Source organism: Myotis yumanensis, unplaced genomic scaffold (genome assembly GCF_028538775.1).
Source record: "Myotis yumanensis isolate MYYU_CA2020_CCGP unplaced genomic scaffold, mMyoYum1.0.hap1 SCAF_8, whole genome shotgun sequence".
NCBI classification, from domain to species: Eukaryota; Metazoa; Chordata; class Mammalia; order Chiroptera; family Vespertilionidae; genus Myotis; species Myotis yumanensis.
In genome coordinates, this window is record NW_027223759.1 from 89225249 (window position 1) to 89250693 (window position 25445).

The 25445-nt window shown below is 40.1% G+C and overlaps 1 protein-coding gene across 3 annotated transcripts in view; it reads right to left on the reverse strand.

The window, feature by feature from the left end:
* CNTNAP5 (contactin associated protein family member 5) overlaps positions 1–25445 on the reverse strand; it is an 857999-nt gene that overhangs the window by 465133 nt on the left and 367421 nt on the right. For all 3 annotated transcript variants that reach the window (XM_070423164.1, XM_070423162.1, XM_070423163.1), the window contains exon 5: positions 9107–9310. In XM_070423164.1, coding sequence (XP_070279265.1) covers positions 9107–9310 — 204 coding nt within the window. The remainder of the gene's footprint in view (positions 1–9106; positions 9311–25445) is intronic.

Sequence of the window (25445 nt, forward strand, 5' to 3'; positions counted from 1 at the left end):
GATGAGAGAGAATCATTGATTGGCTGCCTCCTGTACATCCCCTACTGGGGAACGAGCCCGCAACCCAGGCACATGCCCTTGACCATAATTGAACCCAGGACCCTTTGATCCCCAGGCCAACACTCTGTCCACTGAGCCAAACTGGCCAGGGCTCAAGTTACTTTTAAATCTATCTATCATCTATCTATCTATCATCTATCTATCTATCTATCTATCTATCTATCTATCTATCATCTATCTACCTATCTATCTATCTATCATCTATCTATCTATCTATCTATCTATCTATCTATCTATCTATCTAAAAGTCTAAGCGCCTTAGTGACAGAACAACCCTATGACTGGAACAACTGGAAAGACTGGAACAATCAGTTGCTATGATGCGCCCTGACCACCAAGGGGAAGACGCTCAACACAGGAATGTCTGTAGTCAGCATGCTCCCACAGTGGGAGCACCACTCAGCTGAGATCTGGCCCACCGGCCCACCAGCCTGGCAGCAGCCTCTCACTCCCTCAGTAGTCCTGCAGGTCCAATCTCCAGAGAATGGGCCGGTCACCAACAGACCAGTGCTGCTGGCATGATCCCAACAGTGCCGTTGTCAGCTGGGCACTGTGGCTGCTTCCCCTCCCTAGATGCTCCTCAAGGAAGAAACAATATAAACGTGGCCACCAGGTGGCTCCTGACAACTGAGGCAAAAGTCAGCTGGACGGATCTGGATCCCTGGCCAGCAAGGGCATCCCATCATCAGCCCATAGGACCAATCATGTCCCGGCCTTCCCCACCCGCTTCAGGACCCCACCTGTGCCCGAATTCATGCATTGGGCCTCTAGTTAAGCAATAAATGACCGGCATGAATGAACTTCACTCACCTTTTCATTACCTATTCTATGCTGATACTCAAAAATCATGCGTTAAAACAAATTGAGTGAAAGTTAGTTTGTTTAAACAGTTTCAGAAATGGAATTTCTGCAATCTATGAAGTAGGGCTTTTGAATTATATCTACACGAGTGTTAGCAGGAAGAAATGTCATTATAAAGATCACAGTAAAACAATTTTCAAAAGATTATAAAACTCTTTATCCTGGAATATATATTGCAAGTTTTATTTTAGTGACAATTGAGGTCCAACTACTAGCTTTAACTAGTTTGCAATAGATTAAGGCAATATAAAAATACCCATACACAGATGTGGAGGGGGAAAAGACAATAAAAATATGCAGTAGCTATCTTTTAGGCTAAAAAAATTAAGGAAAATCTGATTTCTAATTTAAGTAAACTGGTTCTCATGTGGCTTGAGATATAGTTAAAATGAAAATAGTATAAATATTGCTCAAAACCTGCAAGGGTGTACAATTTGTATAGGAAGCATGAAATGCTTGCCAAACATTTCTAATTTAATCTTTTTATCTTCCACCCCTAACATAAACATGTCAATTTCTTCTCCCTTAGAAGGAACATTTTCTGACCAAGTGCGTGCATTTCACAGTGTTTTCACCCAAAAGTCTTTGATTGAAGCTTCTTGCTTGGTCTTATCGTAGTTAAAAAATGCATGCCACTTTAACTTTCAGAGTCTGTGAATTTCAGATACCCTGAGCAAAAGGATTGGAAACTCTCTTGATTAAGACTGTATTTCAGAAAAAAAAGTCACTCTTACAAAGGATGGGTTCCCTGCTGAAATAGTTGCCCATTCATACGGATGTTCCTGATGTCTGCCCCCCTTGGATCTTCAGAACTGACCGACCCACCTTTAATTTTTCAGATTATTTATTAAACTTCTCACATGAAGGAATGACTTTATGTATGTTGTTTTGATTGTTTCTGAACATGACCCTTCAAAATCTCTGTCTCAAAGAAGCCATATGACTTACTCAAGGACACAAAGAATTAGGGTTACAACTCAGGTCTCTCTGATCCTAAAGCTCAAATTCTCACAGGGTCCCTACTGGAAAAAATGATACTCTTTTACCTTCATGTCTTACGTTCTGACCATTTGCATCCATCACACATACATTAGCTATATAGAGGAATATAGGGTCTCAGAAAATAATGTAATGGATCGAAAAAGAGAGCTTGGTTGAAAACAAAAATGGGGCCACACTAAAGGGGGGAGATATGATGTAGAATAAAACAAAATATTTCACCTACATAGGCTATTCATTATCATAAAAATCCCCTGTGTGAGTATATGCAGAGCTAATGAATATTCTCTGAGGTACTCAAGTGAGACCTTCTGAAGAAAATAAAAAAAAACTAACAGGAAGTCATGTGATTACAGAGAGTGTGGCCCTCAAACCAGAGCAAATCCTTAGGTATCACTGAAGCAATGAATGAAAGGCATATCCTTAGTTGATAGGAACTTCTTTATTCAATAAAACACTCTCCAGATTTAGGGATTGTTGCTCAAATTTGGTCACTCCTCTGTATCCATCTTCTGTGATTTTGCTATCTCAGAAAATGCTATGGTTTTGATGATGCATAATTATATTTTTAAATTAATATTACAAAGTTAGAGTGCATAGAAATAACTGTTTTATCAGGCTGGGAGCTCCTTAAAAATGTGGACTGCTAAATGTAATCTTTAATCCCTAGGCCTAGCTCAGTGCCTGACTTAATGTATTTGTTCAAAAATTCTTATTGCATGAATAAGAAAATTTATGAAAAATGTGGTGAATCTTCTCTCGGTGACACTTTGTATAAAATGCCTGTCTTCCTCTTTTTTTAAATAATAAAATCTCTAGATAACTCAAGGTTAATTCATAAGCTTTTCTGGATTCCCCTCTCTCACCCATCTCTCCCCATTTTCACAATTTAACATATGCATATGGACTTGAAAATTAGCATGCAATTGTTTAATGAAGGTTTACAAAATTTTAATCATTAACATCAGGGCATTGGTGTAGGATTAAAGAAGGATGTAATCCAAGGTCTACAGTTATGCAAATATGTGACTTTGAAAAACTGACTAGGCAACAGGGATCATCAGTTTCTTAATCTGTAAAATGGGGTTATATATAATTTGAACCATGCCCGTGTAATGCAAACTAAATCTATATTTAAATGTCTAGTATAGTGCTTAAGTGTGGGCTCTCAAAAACAGCAACCTTTGAAAATTCTTCCCTAGTACTTAACACAAGCTCAGAAACATCACCAACCTTCTATAAGCACATGTGGCTGGCTTAAAATGCCCGAATTTTGAAAGAGCTGAAGTAAATGTCCATCTGACTCTGGAGAATGATTTCTCAAGATATCTTAACAGGGGTCATACAATCCAGTGCCCATGCTTGGCTCTGGGACACCCTGCACTGCATGTGTTTGTCTCTTCGGTTCCAGGACTCCCACTCCACTACCGCTGCACCTGCAGGCAGCACAGAACTCGGCCTCAGCTCCAAGGCACTGGTCTGTGGGGAGGATGAGTGACCTACATTTACTGTTTATGTCTTGCTTAGTTCCTATGGCAGTTCCCAGTGGCATAATACTTCTGCTCTTTGATTCCCCCCTGTGTGTCTGCGTTTGTGCTGCTATAAAAGCACAGAGGGCGCACTGCCAGCAGTGACCTGAGTGATGTGTAAAAACCAAGAAGCAGAATCTCTATAACCTTCTTGTGAACTGAGAGAAAAAGTCTCTTATTCATAGTTATAGAAAAATCATTTTTCTATTCTAAGAAAGTAATCAAAGGAGGTCCACCTAATTCAAGTTTACACAGAACTACCATATTTTTCCGTGTATAAGCTGCTATTTTTTTTTCTAAAATCATTAGACTGAAAATTGAGGGGCATCTTATACCCTTTATGGAAGTCATCCAAGGAGGGAGCTGCGCCTGTGGGCAGCTGCCCATACTTTGTCAAACAGGCTTCCTCCAATCACGAGCCTTATTGTTACTGACGTCAGCTGATGCAATAATTGGAAGTGGAGGTGGAGAGTGTGCAGATGCAACAGTGACTGAAGTGTTCTGAGCCCATAAAAATGTCAAAAAAATAAAAAGATAAATACTGGTAAGTGATTGTCTTACTCTGCAAATTTCAAACTGAATGTAATCAGCTATTGCAGAAGAGCATGGAAATAGAGCTACAGAGAGTCAATTTGGGCCTCCTCCCACTGAGTATATGATCAGACAGTGGAGAAAACAGGAAGAACAACTCCTTAAGATGCCAAAAAAGAAGAAGGCCTTAAGAGGAAAACCAGTAAAATGTTTAAAATATTGATTTCTTAATTTTGGGTTGGAAAAGTGGGGGCAGTTTTATAAATGGGGGCATCTAATACATGGAACAATATGGTAATCTGTTAGAATCAGCCACAGCAGGGATAAGTAGGTAATGAGTCAGGTGGTCTGCAAAGAGAGTTGTATGGAAAGAACCACAGTCTATCTGCCCTCAAAGGCCATCTGCAGCCTGTAATGGCACTGAACCCCCACCTCATCCAGTATCTAAAAGGTAAAGTCAGAGGTTAGATAAGAAACACGTGCTGGAGACCTGCCACTAAAAGAAACTGCTGGAGTGTCCACAGAAGCCAGAGGGAAACTCCCTTTTCCATTGGCCCAGCACTATTCTGGAGCCTATCCCCTGGGATTCTCTCTCTCTCTCTCTCTCTCTCTCTCTCTCTCTCTCTCCTCTTTAATTTTTCTAAAACAAATAAATAAGCAAACACAATCATGGATGGTATGAGCTCTTTCCACTTTGAGAAGAACATAGATGTTACATAATAGGTTTTTAAAAATCATGTAAATAATGAAGAAACACACTTGAAAATGTACCCAAATTTTAATAGGAGACATGACTGTGCTATATGATTTCAAGTGATTCTTTCCTTCACTTTGTTATAATTTTTTTTTCTTTTTAAGTTTTCTAAAACTGAAACATTTTATAATCTTTTTTAAAAAGATCATACACAATAAAAAGTTTTCCATTTGATGTTTCCAGTATCCACCTGGAATCATTAGTAGTTATTACAATTATATTGACTATATTCCCTATAGTATACTTTACAACCTCCCAGACTATTTTGTAACTACCAATTTCTACTTCTTAAATCCTTAAACCTTTTTTTGTATATACCAGAGCATTTTTATCCACTTGTCTATTGATGGGCACTTGGGTTGTTTCCATATCTTGACTTTTGTAAATAATGCTGCAATGAAAGTAGAGGTGCATACATTTCAAATTAGTGTTTTGGATTTCCTTGGATATATTTCCAGAAGTGGGAATTCTGGGTCATAAGCGGAGTTCCATTTTAATTTTTTGAGGACCCTTCACACTGTTTTCCACACTGTGCCCCAGTCTGCATTCCCACCAACAGTGCAGGAGGGTTCCCTTTGCTCCACTTGTTGTTTGTAGATTTATTGATGATAGCCATTCTCACTGGTGTGAAGTATTTCATCGTGGTTTTAATTTGCATTTCTCTGACAATTAGTGATGTTAAACAACATTTCATATGCCTATTGGTCTCCTGTGTGTCCTCTTTGGAGAAGTGTCTCCTCAGGTCTTTTGCACATTTTTTAATTGGATTGTTTGATTTTTTGGTGTTGAGTTGTGTAAGACCCTAATACATTTTGGATATCAATTCCTTATTAGATGTATCATTGGCATATTTTATAATATTAAAATAATAGTGCCTGGCTGTGCGGCTCAGTTGTTGAGTGTCGACCTATGAACCAGGTCACGGTGACATTCCTGCTCAGGGTACATGCCCAGGTTGTAGGCTTGATCCCCAATAGGGTGCATACAGGAGGCAGCCAACCAGTGATTCTCTCTCCCTCTCTGAAATAAATAAAACTATATCCTATATAGTAAAAAGCTAATAAGCAAATTGACCAAACAGCAGAAAAACCAGTCACTATGATGTGCACTGACCACCAGGGGGCAGACTCTCAATGCAGGAGCTGCCCCTTGGTGGTCAGTGTGCTCCCACAGGGGAGCAACGCTCAGCCAGAAGCCTGGAACCAGGCTCACGGGTTGGTGAATGCAGCGGTGGTGGCAGGAGCCTCCCTAGCCTCTGTGGCAGCACTAAGGATGTCTGACTGATGGCTTGCCTAAGCCATCAGTAGGACATCCCCCAAGGGCTCCTGGACTGAGAGAGGGTGCAGGCTGGGCTGAGGAAAGCCCCCTCCCCGAGTGCAGGAATTTCATGCAGTGGGCCTCTAGTTTTAAAATAATAGTAAAAAATTTTAGACATAACTAGATATTAATCGTGTTAACACCTAATAGCTAGCTGTGCAAATTGAACAAGTGATTTATCCTCCTTGAGGCTAATATTCTACATGAATAAATTGAAGTTAATGTTTACTTACCTAATAGGCAAGCTCTGAGGTTTGGATGGGATTCTAGCACATTGTGACTATTTATAAATATCAGACACTGTTGTAGTGAAGAGAATGGCTCATGAGGCATTTAAGTGCATAGACTTGGTAATGAGCCAGTTGAACAGGAATGGTGTGTATTTGTGTCAGGCCTGATGTTTGAAATGGAAAGCCCTTGTTTCCAATGGACTCCATTTGCCTCAAGAGCCTACTTCAGGTAGGTGCCCTAAACAAAGTGTTATCTTGCCCCCGTGAAAGCTGCATTACAGAGATTTTATGATGGGCAACTCAAAGCAATTCCCCGTAAGTGGATGCTCCCAGGGATCTGCTGGCTAAAACTGAGATATGGAGAGATACAGTACTGACATATGGCCGCATCTCTCTAGAAGAGGGAGCTACTAAAAAACTATCCTAGGTGACTGCATAAACAGGTAAATACAGGAAACCATGGAAACTGATAGAAATGGGGCGAATACATGAGCAGATGAAAATATGAAGGCATTCCAAAACTATGAAGAATACAGACAGAAGTCATTCTTACTACTGAATCATTTTCTAAATGAGGTTTTACTTTGTTACCACCACAGTTAGAAATATAGAAAAGATGAAATTTGGAGGGGAAAAAAGCTTCCTTTGTATTCTATGTATTATCACAAGGAGCAGGTCCTGTTTATCTCAACACATCCATCTCTTTTCAGGAGGACGGGGTAGCACAGGGCATGGGACACGAAAATGTGTGTTGAATAAATGAGTAATATTAAGAGCTTCTGTTCTTGATACTTCCCCATGTTCATTTACTGTCATAAATTACTCATTTATAGTGTTTTGTGGTTTTTATGTCCATGCTCTGTAAGATAGTTATTATTAGCCCTCATCAGAAATGAATAAAAAAGACTTGTAAATAATGCAATTTTCCCTATAATACATAGCCAGCACATGTCTGCAATTACAGTGAAATTTGTTGCATGACCACACCTGTTCCTTTCCATCAACATGCACTGAGGTAACAATGCTAGAGGGTGAATGGCATATATAAATTGGAAATATAAATAGCTTCAACTGATAGATTTAATATTACCAACAGAAGACACCGGATATACTGGCAAGTGATAGTAATTTCACCCACAATGCTCTTTAAGCCACCTATTAGTGGGGAGGGGCTCCACTTCATTTATCCATACATATATCCTGGGATTTGAAGGCCAGTTAATGAACCAATGCATTTCTGCGGAATGTTTGGGTGAGTCTGAACTAATCTTCATTCTTATGTCTCTCCTTATAATTGCTAAAATTCATTTATCTATGATTTTCCCCAGTCTTTGATGCAACTTGAACTTACATACTCAATTCTGCTAAGATTTTTGTTACTATCTGACAGTAAATACTGATTGATGATTCCCTTTCACAGGTATAATATCCACCCCATTCCTTAATACAAATGTTTATCAAATGGGAGACAGGAAAATGGTCACTTCTTTTTCCCCCCACTTGGCTCTTTTTCTGATTTCTTTTTTGAATATTTTGGAACTCTGCTCCCCGCTTTCTGCAATTGGCTCACCATTCCTTCAAAATTACCTTTGATCATATAAAGGAGGGTGAGCCCTCTCTTTTTCTAAAAGATGGGAAGTTGATTGCAGTAGAATGAAGATCTGCCTGAGGTGAGGAAGGCCATTATAGATGCCAACCCACAGTGAGAAGCCTGTGACCTACATGTGCGGAAGACAAGAGGGCATTCTGTACTCAAGTAGTCGGCATTTGGCAAGTCTAGAGCTCACCCTGGCACAGCCAGGACACCTAAAGAAAGCAGTACTTCCCTTAACAAGATCCAAGAATGCCCAACAACTTAGATTTTTCCTCATACACATGACACCTTTACTCCCCTAAAAAACACCAATAAATTAAAATGTTCTTTTCCTTTTTTCTCCTGGAACTTAACTTTCACAAATGTACTAAATAGAATGGATTGTGAAAACGCCTCGTTATATTATGTGTGTGCACATGTGTGTGTGTGTGCGTGTGTGTTTAGTCAATTATTTTAAAAAGACATTAACAGATAAATAGATAAATAGGTAGAATATATATATATATATATATATATATATATATATATATATATATGTAAAAGGCTACGTAACCAACCCTCCATCCTACCAACCTACTGGCCAGTACATATGACACGCACTGGCAATTTAAAAATAAATGTTGACTTGCACATGTGGGATACATATAAATCTCTCACTGACACCAATCTAGACAAAGTAGGAATATTCCTACCTGAACCTGTTTTTAGACATGTTCAGTTATGTGTTGCTTTCTCTCGAGTTTGAATATCATGTGATGTTAAAGTTAAAGTTGTAAATATTTCATCACAAGAGAAATTAGTCAAGCACTCTGAAAGTGGCATACAAGGAGATATTAGAATAAGTTTAATCAATTTATCAGTCATTGTTTTTATATCATGTTTTTGTTTTTTTATATCATGTATTTGTTGTCATTATATTATGTTATTATTTCTTATAATTAGTTTCCCTTCAATGTTCATGAATCTGTGCACCAGGCCACTAGTAAATAAATAATTAATCAACAATATAAACCCCAGCACTTAGCTTGTATCTCTTCTTACATACCAATATTATCTGATGTAAATAATGCTATCTATGGCTTAACCATTTTGAGATGTGGTATTTTTCTTTTCAAACATGGATTGTGCTCCAAGGACTTCCACCTGATAATCTAGGAGGACAAGACTGCGATCTGCTGCCCAGAGGAGTTTCCCACAGGCTGACCTGCACAAGGAGGAAGCCTGACCTTACCCAAGTTGAGGTGCAGGGCGAGCCTCCCTTTCTGGAGCTCCAGCGTGATACAGTCTCCACGCTGCCCTTCTCCATGGAACAGGACCCCATCCCCTTGGATGCTCTTGAACTTCAGAGAGATCACGTCTTTGAGGGTGCTCAGCAGCTTCTGATTGAACCTGTACAGCAGGGAGCTCCTGCCATCAAAGTCAGCAACATCGGATTCTGGGCACAAAGAGAGAGAAGGAGAAAAATCAATGCATATCCTCTTAACTGCCAGTTCTGTTTCCCAGCTTAGTTGTTGTCCATTTTATAGGCATGTTTCAACATCTGGAAAGACCTGTTGTTTGAAGGGGAAGAATATAGACTAGACCCACCCTAATTAGACTCAGGGGAATAATTCATGAATGGGCAACCACCACGCACTGAGTTAAAATGAACTGATCATCAGTCTAGAAGAAAAACCTCTCATTAGGGATATGTCAGTGTTGTTGAGGGAACAGGATGAGAATACCACAAGTACCTGGGTCCGGATCTGCTGTGTCAGATGCTGCTTTGCAATAATACCTCCTGATTTGTCTTCCTTGTTACTTTGCTTGATAATCAGAGCTGCTTGATCCCCTTCTCTCAGGCTCAACGTTAGAGGTGAAAATATAATCTATTATTCAACTCTGACCAAATAGTACTGTAGTCTAAGAACCCTGTGTTGGGAAGGATTCTGAGATTTTTATCTGGTTTTGGTAGAAAAGAATATGCAGTAAGGAAGACTTTGCTATTTGGAAACAGGGCAAATATAATGCATCCTTACCATCCCTGGCTCTTTCTTGTGCAGGTGATAGTTATAATTGTAGTATTTATGTACAAGAATGTTCATTTATGATTGCTGAAAAAAAGGAGGTCAAGTAATTGCAATTTAGATACACTTATATAATGGGTGTGTGTAAACATATCTAAAAAGTGTATGCCAAAAAGTTAATAGGGATTTTCACCTCATTAAGGAATATATATGGATGGCAAATAAGTATATGAAAAGATGCTCCATATCATATGTCATCAGGGAAATACAAATTAGATCAACAATGAGATATCACTGCACACCTATCAGAATGACTTAACTCTGAAGCACTGACAATACCAAATGTTAGTGGGGATATGGAATAACAGGTTGGCAGGTTTTTTTTTTAATATATTTTATTGATTTTTTACAGAGAGGAAGGGAGAGAGATAGAGAGTTAGAAACATTGGTGAGAGAGAAACATCGATCAGCTGCCTCCTGCACATCTCCTACTGGGGATGTGCCCTCAACCAACCAAGGTACATGCCCTTGACCGGAATCGAACCTGGGACCTTTCAGTCCGCAGACCGACACTCTATCCACTGAGCCAAACTGGATTCGGCAGGTTGGCAGTTTTTTATAAATCTAAATATACTCTTACCATCCTATCCAGCAATCATATTCCTCTGTATTTATCAAAAGGAGCTATAAAAAACTATGAATACACAAAAATCTGCATGTAAATGTTTAAAGCAGCTTTATTTATAATTTTCAAAATTTGGAAGCAACCAAGATGTTCTTCAGTAGGTGAATCAATAAACTGTGATATATCCAGACAATAGAATACTATTTACTGCTGAAAAGAAATGAACTACTAAGCTGTAAGAAGATCTGGAAGAAAATTAAGTGTATATTACAAAGTGAAAGAAGCTAATCTGAAAAGGTTACACACTGTGAGATTTCAACTATATGGCATTCTGAGAAAGGCAAACATAGAGGATAGTAAAAAGATCAGTGTTTGCCACAGATTGTGGAGGAAGTATGAAGAGGCAAAACAGATGATTTTTAGAGGAGTGAAAATATTCTGCATTATACCATAATGATGGATACATGTCATTATACTTATACAAAACCACAGAATGCACAACACCACGTGTGAGCAGTAAAGCAGACTGTAGATTTTGAGTAATTATGATGTATCCATTCAAGTTCAGCAGCTTTAATAAAGGCAGTATTTCTGTTGAGGGGGTGCTGATAATAGGTGATGCCATGCATGTTTGGGGACAGTGGGATATAAAAAACTCTAAATTTTGGTGTGAATCTAAAACTGCTTTAAAAATAAGTCTGTAAAAAAAGTTAGTAGGAACTCAATTTGGGAGGTGTTATTAAAATTATTTTTACATTATATTTTATTTTTATTATAAAAACATCATAATAAATTTTATTACTTTTATAGTAGAAAAATAAGGCTAATTATAATTTTAAACAGATTCATTATATACTATTTTATGCGGATGAAATGATGGTGAATGGGTATTTGGTGGGGGTGGGTTTAGTCATATTTGAAATAAGCTACTCAAAATGCTCATTTTTTATTATTTACCAAGAAATTATAATTCACAGCTTGAGTATACACAATGATACATTAAGAAAGTTTTTTGACCAATAACCTAAAAATATTGTTTGTAAAACTGAAGTTCTGAAATGAAAATAAACATAAATCATACTTTATTGTAATCAGTTTTAAAATACAAATTTATAACTTATTGCTCAGGAGTAAAGTGTTTTTAACCAAAAGTTTGCTGATGACTGTTCAGACCCTAAAAATAAATTGTCCACATATAGAGAGATTTTTATAAAACCTCAGTTCTTTCAGACCCTCCCCACACCACCCCAGCAGTGGCCTGTATCTGTCCCAAATACAGTAGCCATGGCTTGTTAGCTGGGTCACCTTGGGACATGCTACCTCTCTAAGACTTGATTTTATAAAGTGGGGAAATATATATTTTTCAGAGAAGACTATTATGAGAATTAATGTGAAAATACAAATAAAGTGATAGTATGCATAAATTGATGCCATTGTGTCTGGCATATTATTTGTGTTAAATTAACTATAGAAGGAATATTAAAGTGATTGGTATAACTAGAGGGATTGAGTTCCTATCCAGTCCATTTTAGTGGCAGACACTCTACCTCCTCATGAGAAATGACTCTAATTTTTTTTTTATTCAATGGTTTACTGCCCAGAGAATGTCCAGTTAGCCTCAACTTTCCTATTCCACCACATTTTAATTTAAATTCCTCATCTGTGCATGGTGTGTGCATTGTGTCTGAATGCTTTCTTCTGATTGCTTCCCTTCTTCCACTGCACCAGACTCTGGGTCTGGAACGAGGTCCGTAGGAGCTGTAGTGGACAGGACATGCAATGTGTGGACAGTGATGCTGACATGTCCTGTCATAAAATAGAGAAGAGCACCAGTGCTATGGGAACACAACATTCAAACACTGCCTATGAAGTGGGACAAGTGCCTCCATGAATAGATATAAAATTTGTTGCTACTTAAAAGACACACCTGTGGCATAGTTGGGGCCCAGGGAGCCAGGGGAGGTTTGCTGACACAGCCCTGGGCCCCAAGCTGCTAACAAACCCACTTTAGAGGTCAGATTGGCCCCTCCTGCTTGCAGCCAAGTCCTGTGGAGACAGACGCAAACCATGGATCACTTGTAGCTTCTAGAACAGGGGTGGGCAAACTTTTTGACTCGAGGGCCACAATGGGTTCTTAAACTGGGCCGGAGGGCCGGAACAAAAGCATGGATGGAGTGTTTGTGTGAACTAATATAAATTCAAAGTAAACATCATTACATAAAAGGGTACGGTCTTTTTTTTTTTTTTTTTTTAGTTTTATTCATTTCAAATGGGCCGGATCCGGCCCGCGGGCTGTAGTTTGCCCACGGCTGTTCTAGAAGGTTGTTAAAGCCAAAGGAGGACAGTTTCTGACAGTGCACCTCCACAACAGCTCACACAATGTGGTTGGGAGTGAGCCACATAGTCAGCCAGCCTGAGAGGAGATTATCCATCCTCCAATGGGACAATTATATTCAAGACCCAACTACAACAGGAAAACCCAAATAAACCAAGCAAGGGGCTTTCCCAGGTCACCCTGCTCAGGAAATCTAAGAGACTGCACCACTGGATCCCACAAAACACCTACTACATAAGACCACCTCACAAATTCTGGGAGGCATAGCAGTTTGATCTAATACATAGAAACAAATACAAAGAGTCAGCAAAAATGGGGAGACAAAGAAACAGCACTCAAATGAAAGAAAAAAAGGAAGGAATCACTAGAAAAAGAACTGAATTAAAAGGAGGCAAGCACTTTGTCAGATATAATGTTAATAAGGGTGCTCAAACAATTTAGTGAGAACCACAAGCAACTTAATGATAATTATAAGGGACTTAATGAGAGCTACAGCAACATGAAAATAGACTTTGAAACAATACATAGGAGTCAATTGGAAATGAGGTACGACACAGCTGAAATAACAGAATGGAGAGTTTCAAAGTCGACTACAAGAAGCTGAGGACTGAATCAGCAAGTGAGAAAATAAGGTAGAAAAAAACACCCAAGCAGAGCAGCAACTGGAAAAATAAAATAAAAAAGAAGGAGGAGAGACTAAGAAAGCTTTGGGGCAACATGAAACGTAACTACATTCACATCATAGGGATACCAGAAAACGAAGAATCTGAGAAAGAAATAGAGAACCTGTTTGAAGAAATAATGGCAGAAAATTTCCCTAACCTGGTGAAGGAAAATGTCATTGAAGTTCTGGAAACACAGAGAGTCCCAGCGAAGATTAACCCCAAAGGACCCACATTTAATAGCAAACATTAAAGACAAAGAAAGAATCTTAAAGACTGCAAGGGAGAGATAGAAAGTTGTCTACAAGGGAGCTCCCATTAGACTGTCAGCTGATTTCTCAATAGAAACACTTCAGACCAGACGGGCGTTAAATGAAGTATACTAACTAATGAAAACCAAGGGACTACACAAAATACTACTCTATCCAGCAAGGTTATCATTGAAAATCAAAAGTGAAATAAAGAGCTTGGCAGACAAAAGAAGACTAAAGAGTTCATTACAAGAAATACTAAAGGACTTTTGTAAGAAGAAGGAATAGAGAGAAAGAGAAGAACACAGCATAAAGAATAAGAATGGCAACAAATAAGTACCTACCAAAAATAACTAAATGTAAATGGATTAAATACTCCAATCAAAAGACATAGGGTGACTGAATGGATAAGAAAACATGACCCATATATATGCTCTCTACAAGAGACCCACCTCAGAACAAAAGACTCACACAGAATGAAAATGAAGGGATGAAAAAATTTTTTTCCAGGCAAATGAAAATAAAAATAAAAGCTGGGGTAGCAATGCTTATATCTGACAAAATAGACTTCAAATTGCAGGCCATTATAAGAGACAATGAAAACTACTTCATTATATTAAAGGGATTCATACAAAAAGAGGATATTACTCTGGTTAACATATACGCACCCAAAAAGGAGCATCAAAATCTCTCTCTATAAAAAGCCAGTGCCCATGACAATCAAACGACCTGTCACCATGAGGGGAATTGAGCATCTCTCAGTCCCTCCCCCTTTCTGGCCCTCAAGCAGGGCAGGGCAGGACTGGGGACTGTTGAGTGAGATGAATGGCTGAGCTCTTGGTCCCTTCCCCTGGCTCCCAGGCTCTGATGGATCAGTAATGGTGAATGGGGGAATTGGGTGGGTGGTAGGAGAACAAGGCTTGCTGTCAGGCCATTGGGATCACCACCTCATCCCCAGCTGCTCAAGGGCCCAGGCTTGCGGGAACGCAGGCACCAGCGACTTCACCTCCATATGCATGCGCCAGGCCAGCAACTGATGGAATGTGCTGCCTGCTTGGGGCTGCTAACAGTGGGGTGGGTAGATGGTGGGCATGCCCCACAGCTTCTGTCAGTGCCTAAAGCCTCAGCAGCAGTGGCAGCGGCAGCAGTGGTGACGGCAGTGGTGGCAGCAGCCCCAAGCGGGCAGCGGGTTCCATCAGTTGCTAGCCTGGTGCACGTGCATGAAGGTGAAGTCGCCTGGCACCTGTTTTCCTGCAGGCCTGAGCCCCCAAGCAAACAGGGATGAGCTAGTTATCCCAACAGTCTGACAGCCTGGCGGCGGAGGCAGTGTTCAGCCTGGGGACTGGTGAATGGGCAGAAGATGGCCCTGATCGCAGGAGGCTAGGCCCTAGGGACCCTACCTGTACAATTTTGTGTGCTGGGCTTCTAGTATATATAAAAAACAATCTCTGGAGGATTTTAAGGGAGAAATGGATGGCAACACAATTATAGTAGGGATTTTAACACCCCCACTGACATTGCTGGATAGATCTTCTAGATTAAAAAAAATCAACAAGGAAACAGTATTCTAAATGACACCCTAGATCAGATGGAATTAATGGGCATTTACAGAACATTTTACCCCAAAGATAGAGGATACAGATTCTCCTCAAGTGTATGTTGGAAAATTTTCAAAGATAGATGACATGTTAAGACATAAACTAAGTCTATACAAGTTCAAGAAGATCAAAAATAGTATCAAGCATTTTCTCTTATCAAAATGGCATTAAATTATAAATCAACTATAATAAAAACACTCAAAAATATTCAAACACATGGAGGCTAAATAGCATGTTATTAAATAATGAATGGGTTTCCAAAGAGAACAAGGAAGAAATAAAAAACTTCCTGAAAACAAAGGAAAATGTACACACAACAATCCAAAGTTTATGGGACACAATGAACTTGAGATGAACCTAAGAGAGAATTTGATAGCATTATAGGCCTACCTCAAAAAACAAGAAAAACTTCTAATTAACTATCTAATCCTACAACTTAAAGAAGTAGAAGGAGGAAAACAAGAAAAGGCCAGAGTAAGTAGAAGGAAGGAAATAATAAAGATTGGAGTGGAAATTAATGACATAGAGGCAAAAGAATTACAAAAGATCAATAAAACCAAGAGCTGGTTCTTGGAAAAGATAAACCAGATTGACTAACCCCTACTTAGACTCATCAAGAAACAGAGAGGATCAAAAAAAATTAGAAAGTAAAGAGGTTAAGTAATAACTGACCACACAGAAATACAAAGGATCATTAAAAAATACTATGCACAACTATATTGCAACAAGCTGGACAATATGGATGAAATATACATATTCTTAGAAAAATACAATGTTCTAAAACTCAATCAGGAAGAATCAGCAAATCTGAATAGGCCAATAAATACTGATGAAATTGAAGCAGTGATCAAAAATCTTTAAGGAAGCAAAAGCCCTTGTCCAAATGGCTTCACGATGGGAGTTTTACCAAACATTCTAATAACTAACACCTATGCTACTTAAACTATTAAAAATAAAAATCAGAGAGAAAAACACGTCCAAGCTCTTTTTATGGGGCTAACATTAGCCTGATTGCAAAACCAGATAAAGACATGACAAAGAAAGAGAATTACAGGCCAATAACCCTGAAGAACATAGATGTTAAAATCTTCAACAAAATATAGCAAATAGAATCCAGTAACATATAAAAATGATCATACACCATGATCAAGTGGGATTTATTCCAGGGATGCAAATCTGGTACACTATTTGCAAATTAATGAATGTGGTAAACAAATAAACATTACATAAATAAGTTGGAAGACAAAAATCTCATGGTCATATCAACTGATGCAGAAAAAGTGTCTGACAAAATCCAATACCCCTTTTGGATAAAAAACTGTCAACAAAATGCTAATAAAGGGATCATATGTGACAAATCTATAGCTAATACTCAATGAGCAAATACTGAAACCTTTTCCCCTAAAAAAAGGAACAAAACAGGGATGTCTGCTGTCACCACTCTTATTCAATATAGTAATGGAAGTCCTAGCCACAGCAATTAGACAAGAAGAAAAAAATAAAAGGCTAACACATTGGAAAAAAGGAAGTAAAACTGTCATGATTCACAGATGACATGATATTGTACATAGAAAACCCTAAAAATTTTACCAAAAAACTACTAGATTTAATAAATAAATTCAGCAACATACAGGATACAAAATTATCACCCAGAATTTGATGGTATTTTTTAAACATCAATAATGGACTCTCAGGAAGAGTATCTAAAGAAAAAAAAAATCCTATTTATCATTGCAACAACGAAAAAATTAAGATACTTAGAAATAAACTTAACCAAGAAGGCAAAAGACCTGTACTCAGAAAACTACAGGATCATTAACCAAAAGAGATAGAGGAAGATATAAACAAGTGGAAGAATACACCATGTTCATGGATGGTAGAATCAACATCATTAAAATGTCCCTACTACTCAGAGCAATCTATAGATTCAATGCTGCAGGGAAGAATGCGACTTTGTTGGAAAATCTGTAAGGAGGAAACTCTGAAAGGTCAGAACTTCCTGGGGGAGTTGGCTGAAGGCAACAGCCCTTGCCTTGATCTTTCCAAAGAAGTCTCTGAACATGCAAGCCCCTGGGTGTTTACTGGAATCTTTATGCTTAGTCTTTAGATGTCCTTGCTTAGAGGACACTGCAGACACACATGTGTTCTCGAGGATGCTTGCTCTACTGATAGTATCTAATAGTTATTTTTAGTTCAAGTTGTTGTTAAATTAAAAGACTAAGGAGGTAGGAGAATGGGACTGTTTGGTTTCTCTAGCCAGGGAGTCCCTTAGCCCTCTCTTTCACAGAAATGTGTGTCAGAGTAATCATTCATCCATCGCTCAGGGTCTGCTTGTCAGCCCTGGCACAATGCAATTCCTATTAATACACCAACAGCATATTTCTCAGATCCAGAACAAACACTCCAAATATTTATACAGAAGCAAAAAAGACCCCGAATAGCTGCAGAAATTTTGAAAAAGAAGAACAAAATTGGAGAAACCACAAAACCAGATATCAAGTAATACTGCAAAGCCACTGTACTCAAAACAGCCTGGTAATGGCACAAAAACAGGCAGATAGATCAAGGGAACAGAACAGAGAACCCAGAAATTGACCCAAGCTATTATTCTCATTTAATGTTTGACAAAGAGGCAAGAGCATACTATGGAGTAAGGATAGTATTTCAATAAATGGCATTGGGATCATTGGAATGGTACATGCAAAAAAAATGTAACTAGACCACCAACTTACACCATATACAAGAATAAACTCAAAATAGATAAAAGACTAAAATGTAAGTTATGAAACGATAAAAATCTTAAAACTATCCATAGGCAGCAAAATCTGAGACATCGCTCATATCAATTTGTTCACTGATACATCTCCTTTGGCAAAGGAAACTAAGGAGAAAATTTTTTTAAAAAAATGGGACTATATAAAAATAAAAAGCTTCTGCAAGTAAAAGAAACCAGCAACAAAATGAAAAAAGAGCCCACTGCAAGGAAGAACATATTTGCCAATGATACATCCAATAAGGGGTTAATTTACAAAATATACAAGGAACTCATATAACTTAACAAAAGGAAGACAAGGTATACAGTGAAAAAATGGGGAAAGGATCTAAATAGTCACTTCTATAAAGTGGAAATACAGAGGGCCAAAAGACATGAATAAAATGCTTAAAGTCACTAATCATCTGAGAGATGCAAATTAAAATGACAGTGAGGTATCACCTCACACCTGTCAGAATTGCTAACATCAATAAATCAACAAAGGGAAAGTGTTGGTGAGGATGTAGAGAAAAGAGAACCCTAGTACACTGCTGGTGGGAATGCAGACTGGTGCAGTCATTATGGAAAACAGTATGGAGTTTCCTAAAAAAATTAAATATGGAACTGCCATTTGACCCACTTCTGGGAATATACCATAAGAAACCAGAAACACCAATCATAAAGAATATATTCACCCCTATGTTCATAGCAGCACAATTTTCAATAGCTAAGATTTGGAAACAGCCTAAGTGCCCATCAGCAGATGAGGGGGTAAAAAAGCTATGGTGCATTTACACAGTGGAATACTACGGGGCTGTAAAAGAGAAGAAACTCTTACTACAGTGGGGGCCTTGACTTATGAGTTTAATTTGTTCCGTGACGGGGCTCGTAACTCAAATTACTCATATGTCAAATCATAAAGTGTACGAGTGAGACACGTGATGCTGGGCTGATGTTGTGGCGTTCACTGTGACATTCACTGCGCCAACTAGCGGTGGGGTATCTGAAGCTGGCACGCAACCCAAATTTTAGCTCGCAACTCAAAGCAAAAAATCGGCCTAGAGAGGGCTCATATCTCGAAAAACTCGTTAGTCGGGACACTCGTTAGTCAAGGCCCCACTGTATTTGCAACAGTATGGATGGACCTGGATAGTATTATGCTAAGGAAAATAAGCCAGTCAGAGCAAGATAAGTATCACATGATCTCAATCAAATATGAAATCTAATGTACAAAATAAACTGTTGAACAAAATATATCTAGAGACATAAAAGCATGAAACAAATGCATGATGAATTTCAGAGGAAAGGTGGGAGTGGGTGGGTGGGTGGAAGGGGAGAGATTCAATAGGGACCTTACATACATATATGCATAACCCATGGACACGGACAATAATGTGGTGAAAGCCGCCTGGGAAGGATGGGGGCAGGGTACAAGGGGTTAATGGGAAAATAAAAACAAAGGGGAAAACTGTGATTACATTTCAACAATAAATGTAATTTTTTTAAAAAGACACACTGTGCTGTGTGTTTCAGACTTCTGAGTTCTCTACTCTAATAACTCTCCCAATTTGCCACAGAATTCATCATCTAATTCCATCTCCTCAAATGTCTAGCTAATCTAGTGACACAATTAATGACATAAATGAGATGACATAGGTTATCCCTAAGAAAACATCTCTATTTTGCTATGGGATCTTAAGAAAACTTAGCCAATTGATATAACAGAAACAAAAGAAAATATTGTTGAAGTCCAACAGACCTGGGTTTCAATTCTGTTTTTGCTACCGACTGGCAGGTAAACTTGAGGCAACCTTTTTTTTAAAATGTATTTTATTGATTTTTTACAGAGAGGAAGGGAGAAGGATAGAGAGTTAGAAACATCAATGAGAGAAAAACATTGATCAGCTGCCTCCTCCATACCCCCTACTGTGGATGTGCCTACAACCAAGGTACATGCCCTTGACTGGAATTGAACCTGGGATTCTTCAGTCCACAGGCCAACACTCTATCTACTGAGCCAAACTGGTTAGGGCAAGGCAACCTTTTCAACTTCTCTGAAATTCAGTGTTCCTATCTGTAAAATAGAGCCAAGAGAAAGCTACCCACAAAGTCATTGTGAGAATTACATAAATCTCACACCTGGGGATGACTAGTCACTCAAGAGCATTGCATTCTCTCATTTCATCATTAATCCAAAGAATTTCTGCAGTGACCAAGGCTTGGAGCATGCCATATGGACAATATAAAGAACATGGTATGAAGAAATTCTGTTAGAGTGTGGGGTTCATATCCTTCATGTCACACTGAGCAGGCATGCATTCAAGCCCTCATCATCACCTTCCATATCTATATTGATAAAAGCCCAGGTGGCCCTTGAGTTCGATGTCATCACAAGATGGCCGCCACAAGGTGGCCTCCACAAGATGGCCACCACAAGATGGCTGCATGCACAGTGAAGGTAGGGCCCAGAAACCACTCCATGCAGTGAGGCCTGGGGGTCCCATGGCTCCACACAGCATGGAGGAGGCCAGTCCCAGCGTCTTCACCACCTTGCACAGAGGAGGCTGGTCCCAGAGGAGGAGGCGGGTTGAGGCACAGGAGGCAGTTGGGGGCAAACAGGCCAATAAGGGAGGGCAGTTGGGGGCAATCAGGCAGGCAGGCGGGTGAGCAGTTAGGAGCCAGTGGTCCCGGATTGTGAGAGGGATATTGGACTGCCGGTTTAGGCAGTTGGACATCCCCCGAGGGGTCCCAGATTGGAGAGGGTGCAGGCCTGACTGAGGGACACTCCCTACCCCATGCACACATTTTGTGCACCGGGCCTCTAGTTCTTAAATAACCTCCTAACTATCCTCTCTGATTCAACTTTCATCACCTGCCCCTGTCCCATTCTAACATTTTCATAAAACAAGTTACATCACACATAACCTTTGCTGAAGCCTTTCAGTGAACTCCCCTTGCATTAAAACTAAGTCAGATCTCTAAAACCCAGCAGTATCTAGCACTGAACTCCTTTCCCACCGCATCTGCTACTGTCTCACGGACCCTGATTCCCCTCTGAGCACATTGTACTCATGTGTTTGTGTTATTGAATGCCCTATGGGGGGGAGTGGGGGGAGGGTAACATCTACAAAGTGTACACCCTGAACCCTGTAGTGCTCTAAATGCTTTTGTGTATGAACTTATTTAACCTAAATAAGATCCCATGAGGAACAGACTGCTATTATTTCTGTTTTACAAATGAGGAAACTATGGCACAAAGAATGAAGAAGTACATAGTTAGCCAGTAGCAGAGCTAAGAACCTAAGGCATCTGGCTTAGCCCCACTCTGTGTGTGCTGGGCACTTTCCAAGTGCTGACCCCCTCTCTCTGACACTCTGATGCTCAGTTCAGCTTGTTCCTTTCTTTAACAGCTTCCTCTCAGTAGTTAGTTAGCTGGTCTCCTTCTAAGTGTCCTACTACTTCCTTCAGAAGTCACCTCCCAACTGGAATTTGATACATGGCTGTTCCCTGATCTGTTTTCAGGCCTTCTCTGCAGCATGGCAGTGCGTCCCCTGGGGGCAGGGTCAGATGTGTATTAACCAGCTCATTGAGTCAGAGCATTGATCTGTTGAGAAACACCTGTGAAAAGGCTCAGTAACCCAGTGAGCTATGCAGGCCCCAGCGTGATGATGCTGATTGCCCTTGACTTTCTGAAGCATCACCTGCCTGGACTCTGTAAGCCAGTGGTTCCCAACCTTGGCTGCACATTAGAATCACCTGGGAATCTTTTTAAAATCCTGATTTCTGGGCCTCATCCTCCAGAAATTCTGTTTCTTTGTTACTAATGTTGTGGCCCCAGCCCATAACAAAGAAACAGAATTTCCGGAGGATGAGGCCCAGAAATCAGGATTTTAAAAAGATTCCCAGGTGATTCTAATGTGCAGCCAAGGTTGAGAACCACTGCACTAAGGGCTCATTTCCCTGGGGCATACACTCAGCCACTAGGGAGGTGACACCTGCATTGGTCATGCATGCTTCTGAGTATAGAGGTGAGAGGGCCCTTTGGAGAGCAGCGAATCAGCCTGGCAAAGAGAAGAGCTGCCCTCTGGGACCACCAACAACTAATGACAGAAACTTGGCCAATCTAAGAGGACTCAGCAAACACCCTGGACCTTTGCAATACGCATTATGTCACACACAAAGTGCATCAGCTGTTTCACAAATGGAAAAACAGAGGGTAAAAAAATAACTTTTTAAGAAAAATGAAAGGTTTCCCCAACTGAATACTTAATATTCCTCCCAGGCACTGGAGCAAGGTAAAGTAGTCAGCATTCCCAACTTCACTTGGATAAAACAGATTTGAAATAATAACAATAAAGATCCAAATTTATAAAAGTGTTGCTCTTTAAGAAATCCTATTTTATGCTGGTTTTCACATTATATATTATTAGAAACATTTGTCCTGATCCTCTGGTTTGGTACTTAATTTGGGGCATGGGATTTATTATGACATCAACTCACACATCTTGAAAGAAGATTCTCTTTAGCAATACAAAAACAAACAAACAAACAAACAAAAAACTAAGACTGTTGGAAGGTGTATAAGGAGTAGAAATAGGCTCGTGTTGGCAGATGGGGAGTTGTATGATCACCTCAGAATGTGGTTCTAAGGGTACAATGAAAATAACAGAAAGGTAAATAGACCTTCTTTATTCTCCTTAGCAACTCATAGAGATTTCTCACTCTGAATTTAGTAATTCATTTTCTACAGAAAAGGAACTCATTAGTATATTTGCCTAATCTAATATTCTTAACAGCTTTTCAATGTTCATGTTTTCCCAATTTATGCAAAGGGGAAGACAAAGCACAGAATGACCATGTACTTGCCCAAAGATACACACATGAAAATGAACCATACCTGCTGCATCATAAAAAGGGGGGGGGGGGCGGATTGGTAAGAATTATATCTTCTGTATAGTGAGACTGCCCCTGGATTCATGCAGTGAGAAGCAGATATGTGCTGGAGAGTGTGCATGTGTAGGGGTGTGTGTGTGTGTGTGTGTGTGTGTGTGTGTGTGTGTGTGTAGGAAAGGACATGCCAATTTTAACCCCTTGAGTGTAGGGGAGCATGATCGTGCTCCTCCTGTCTTTCGCCGAAAGTGCCGGGAGCGCTATCAAAGCTTCGAAATGGCATCCAGTTCTAAGTCTGCTTTTATTAGTGATGATGATATTGCTAAATATGTCAATGTAGTAAAGGTTTCCTTAAGTTTTTGAATAAGTAACTTCATTTACTTGTGATTCATAATTTTTTTCCTAAACTGCTGTAAAATCAGCAAAAATGCCTTGGCAATTTTAGCATAGTTCCTAGGATATTGGATGGCACTCAAAGGGTTAAAGGAAGGTAATGTTGAACAGGAAGTTTCCGTTTTATTGAAAGTTCGTGTGAATTTGTGGTTTCCGCTCTTCAGAGACGACATCCACTCAGAAAAGTGGCTCCTTCCCGGAAGGACATGGAAACCACCGCACATCTGAGGGGCTCCTGTGGGAGATGTGCAATATCCTTCCTGCCCTCACTTTCTCCACTAAGCTCGATTCCCCATCCTCGCTGACATTTGTGGTCTCTCATCACTCAGACATTTTTGCATGTGAACCTTTACTAAAGCCGCTCAACATGGCAGAGCCCAGTTCAGTACAGGTCGACCTTGATAAGCTCAGTGGCGTCCCTGCCCAAGGGCTGAGGTGGAGATGTGGTGCCCAAGACTGCAGTCCAGCAGGACAGCACAGGCCAACCTCAGTCCCCGGGATCCAGACCTGCTACAGCGGTGGCCCCAGAAGTGTGCTTTCTTCCCCTGCGCACTTGGCATCTCCAGGGAGCTTTTAGGAGGACAGGATTTGGGACCTCGTGGCCTACCTATGGGATAGGAAAGTCTGCTTTGTACCTTTAGGTGATCCTGATGGTTACCGAAGTCAGAGAACTCTGTGCCAAAGCACAGGGTCCCCCGGGGCAGAGGAAGTCTAGGGTTGGGGGCAGGGTGAAGTGGTTCATGATGGAGGGTCATTTACAAATAAAAGAATGTGAGTTTCAATGTGACCTTGAAGTCAATAGAGAAATAATTATGGAAGTATGTGAAGCAGGGAAAGCACAGGGTCAAGCTTGGCTTTTAGAAAGACTCTCTGGTTTGTAGCAAGTTTATCTGAGCCACTTGTTTGATCAGCTCCCATTCCTCTCCTGGCTCCTTGGCCCACCCTTCTCAGTGGAATTACCCAGTTCCAGTTTCTTTGCCCCTTGACAAGGTGTAAAGTCCTAATATGACCCTTGGGGTGTTTTGCTGTGTTTTTCCATTCCTGCCATTGATGCAAGCTGACCACACATCAGAGCTCCTTAACTCATCAGCAATGACACCCAAGACCCAGCTCTTAGGCATTTACTTCCCAGAGTAGGCAATTTCTCCCCCTTTTAAACATTAATTGTTAGAATATCATTATTGTAAACTCAATTCAATTCAATTTGTGGCTTGTTAAGGTGGCCATACATTGGCAGACTTTTCTAAAGCATAAAAGACAGGCCAGCTGTGGACCTGGAAGTCCTCAGGAGAAAGGCAGTTCCCACAGCTCACAAAACTCTCCCTTCAGGTAGGATAAATGAGGCATCCACCACGATGCATCCCACAGTACTGAGACATGTCCCCTCATCCACTCAGGAGTACCGAGAAACACCCCTGCATCTCAGAGTACTGAGACTCACCCCCTCATCCACCCAGGAGTACTGAAACATGCCCCCTGCATCCCAGAGTGCTGAAAAACACCCATGCTGGCTGATTTCCACTGAGCCCATAATTGCTAACCTGGCTGTCATAGCCTGTTTTCTGAGAGGGACAGAGTTCTGGGGGCATAGTCTGTCACATTTGATGGATGTTAGTAGCTTGTCAACAAACCAGTGGAAAAAAATCTCCACTGAATAAAAGATTCTCACCTGGAATCCCAGGTGAGCTGAGCAGGGCTCTGGCTGGATTGGAGTCCTCAAGGTCTGGAAAGCCCAGCTCGGTGTGGACAGGAGAAACTCTATTCCCTGGAGACAATTCCTCTCACTCAGACCCTTCAGCTATTCAAAGTCAGCAAGGTTTTCAATACAATCACAGTGGAAGCTACTCTCCTAACAACCATACAAAAAACATGATGATTACTTAGACCACACACTTGCTCTGAATACTCCAAGTCTTTGGCTAGCAATCCACAAACCACACAGATTCCCACCATCAATTCAAATTTGCACAGATCCTCCACCAATTCTGAGACTTTTCCAGGCCTCATCAGAGGTTCATGATAACCTCAGATAAACTATGACAAGTAGGTAAATTCCTA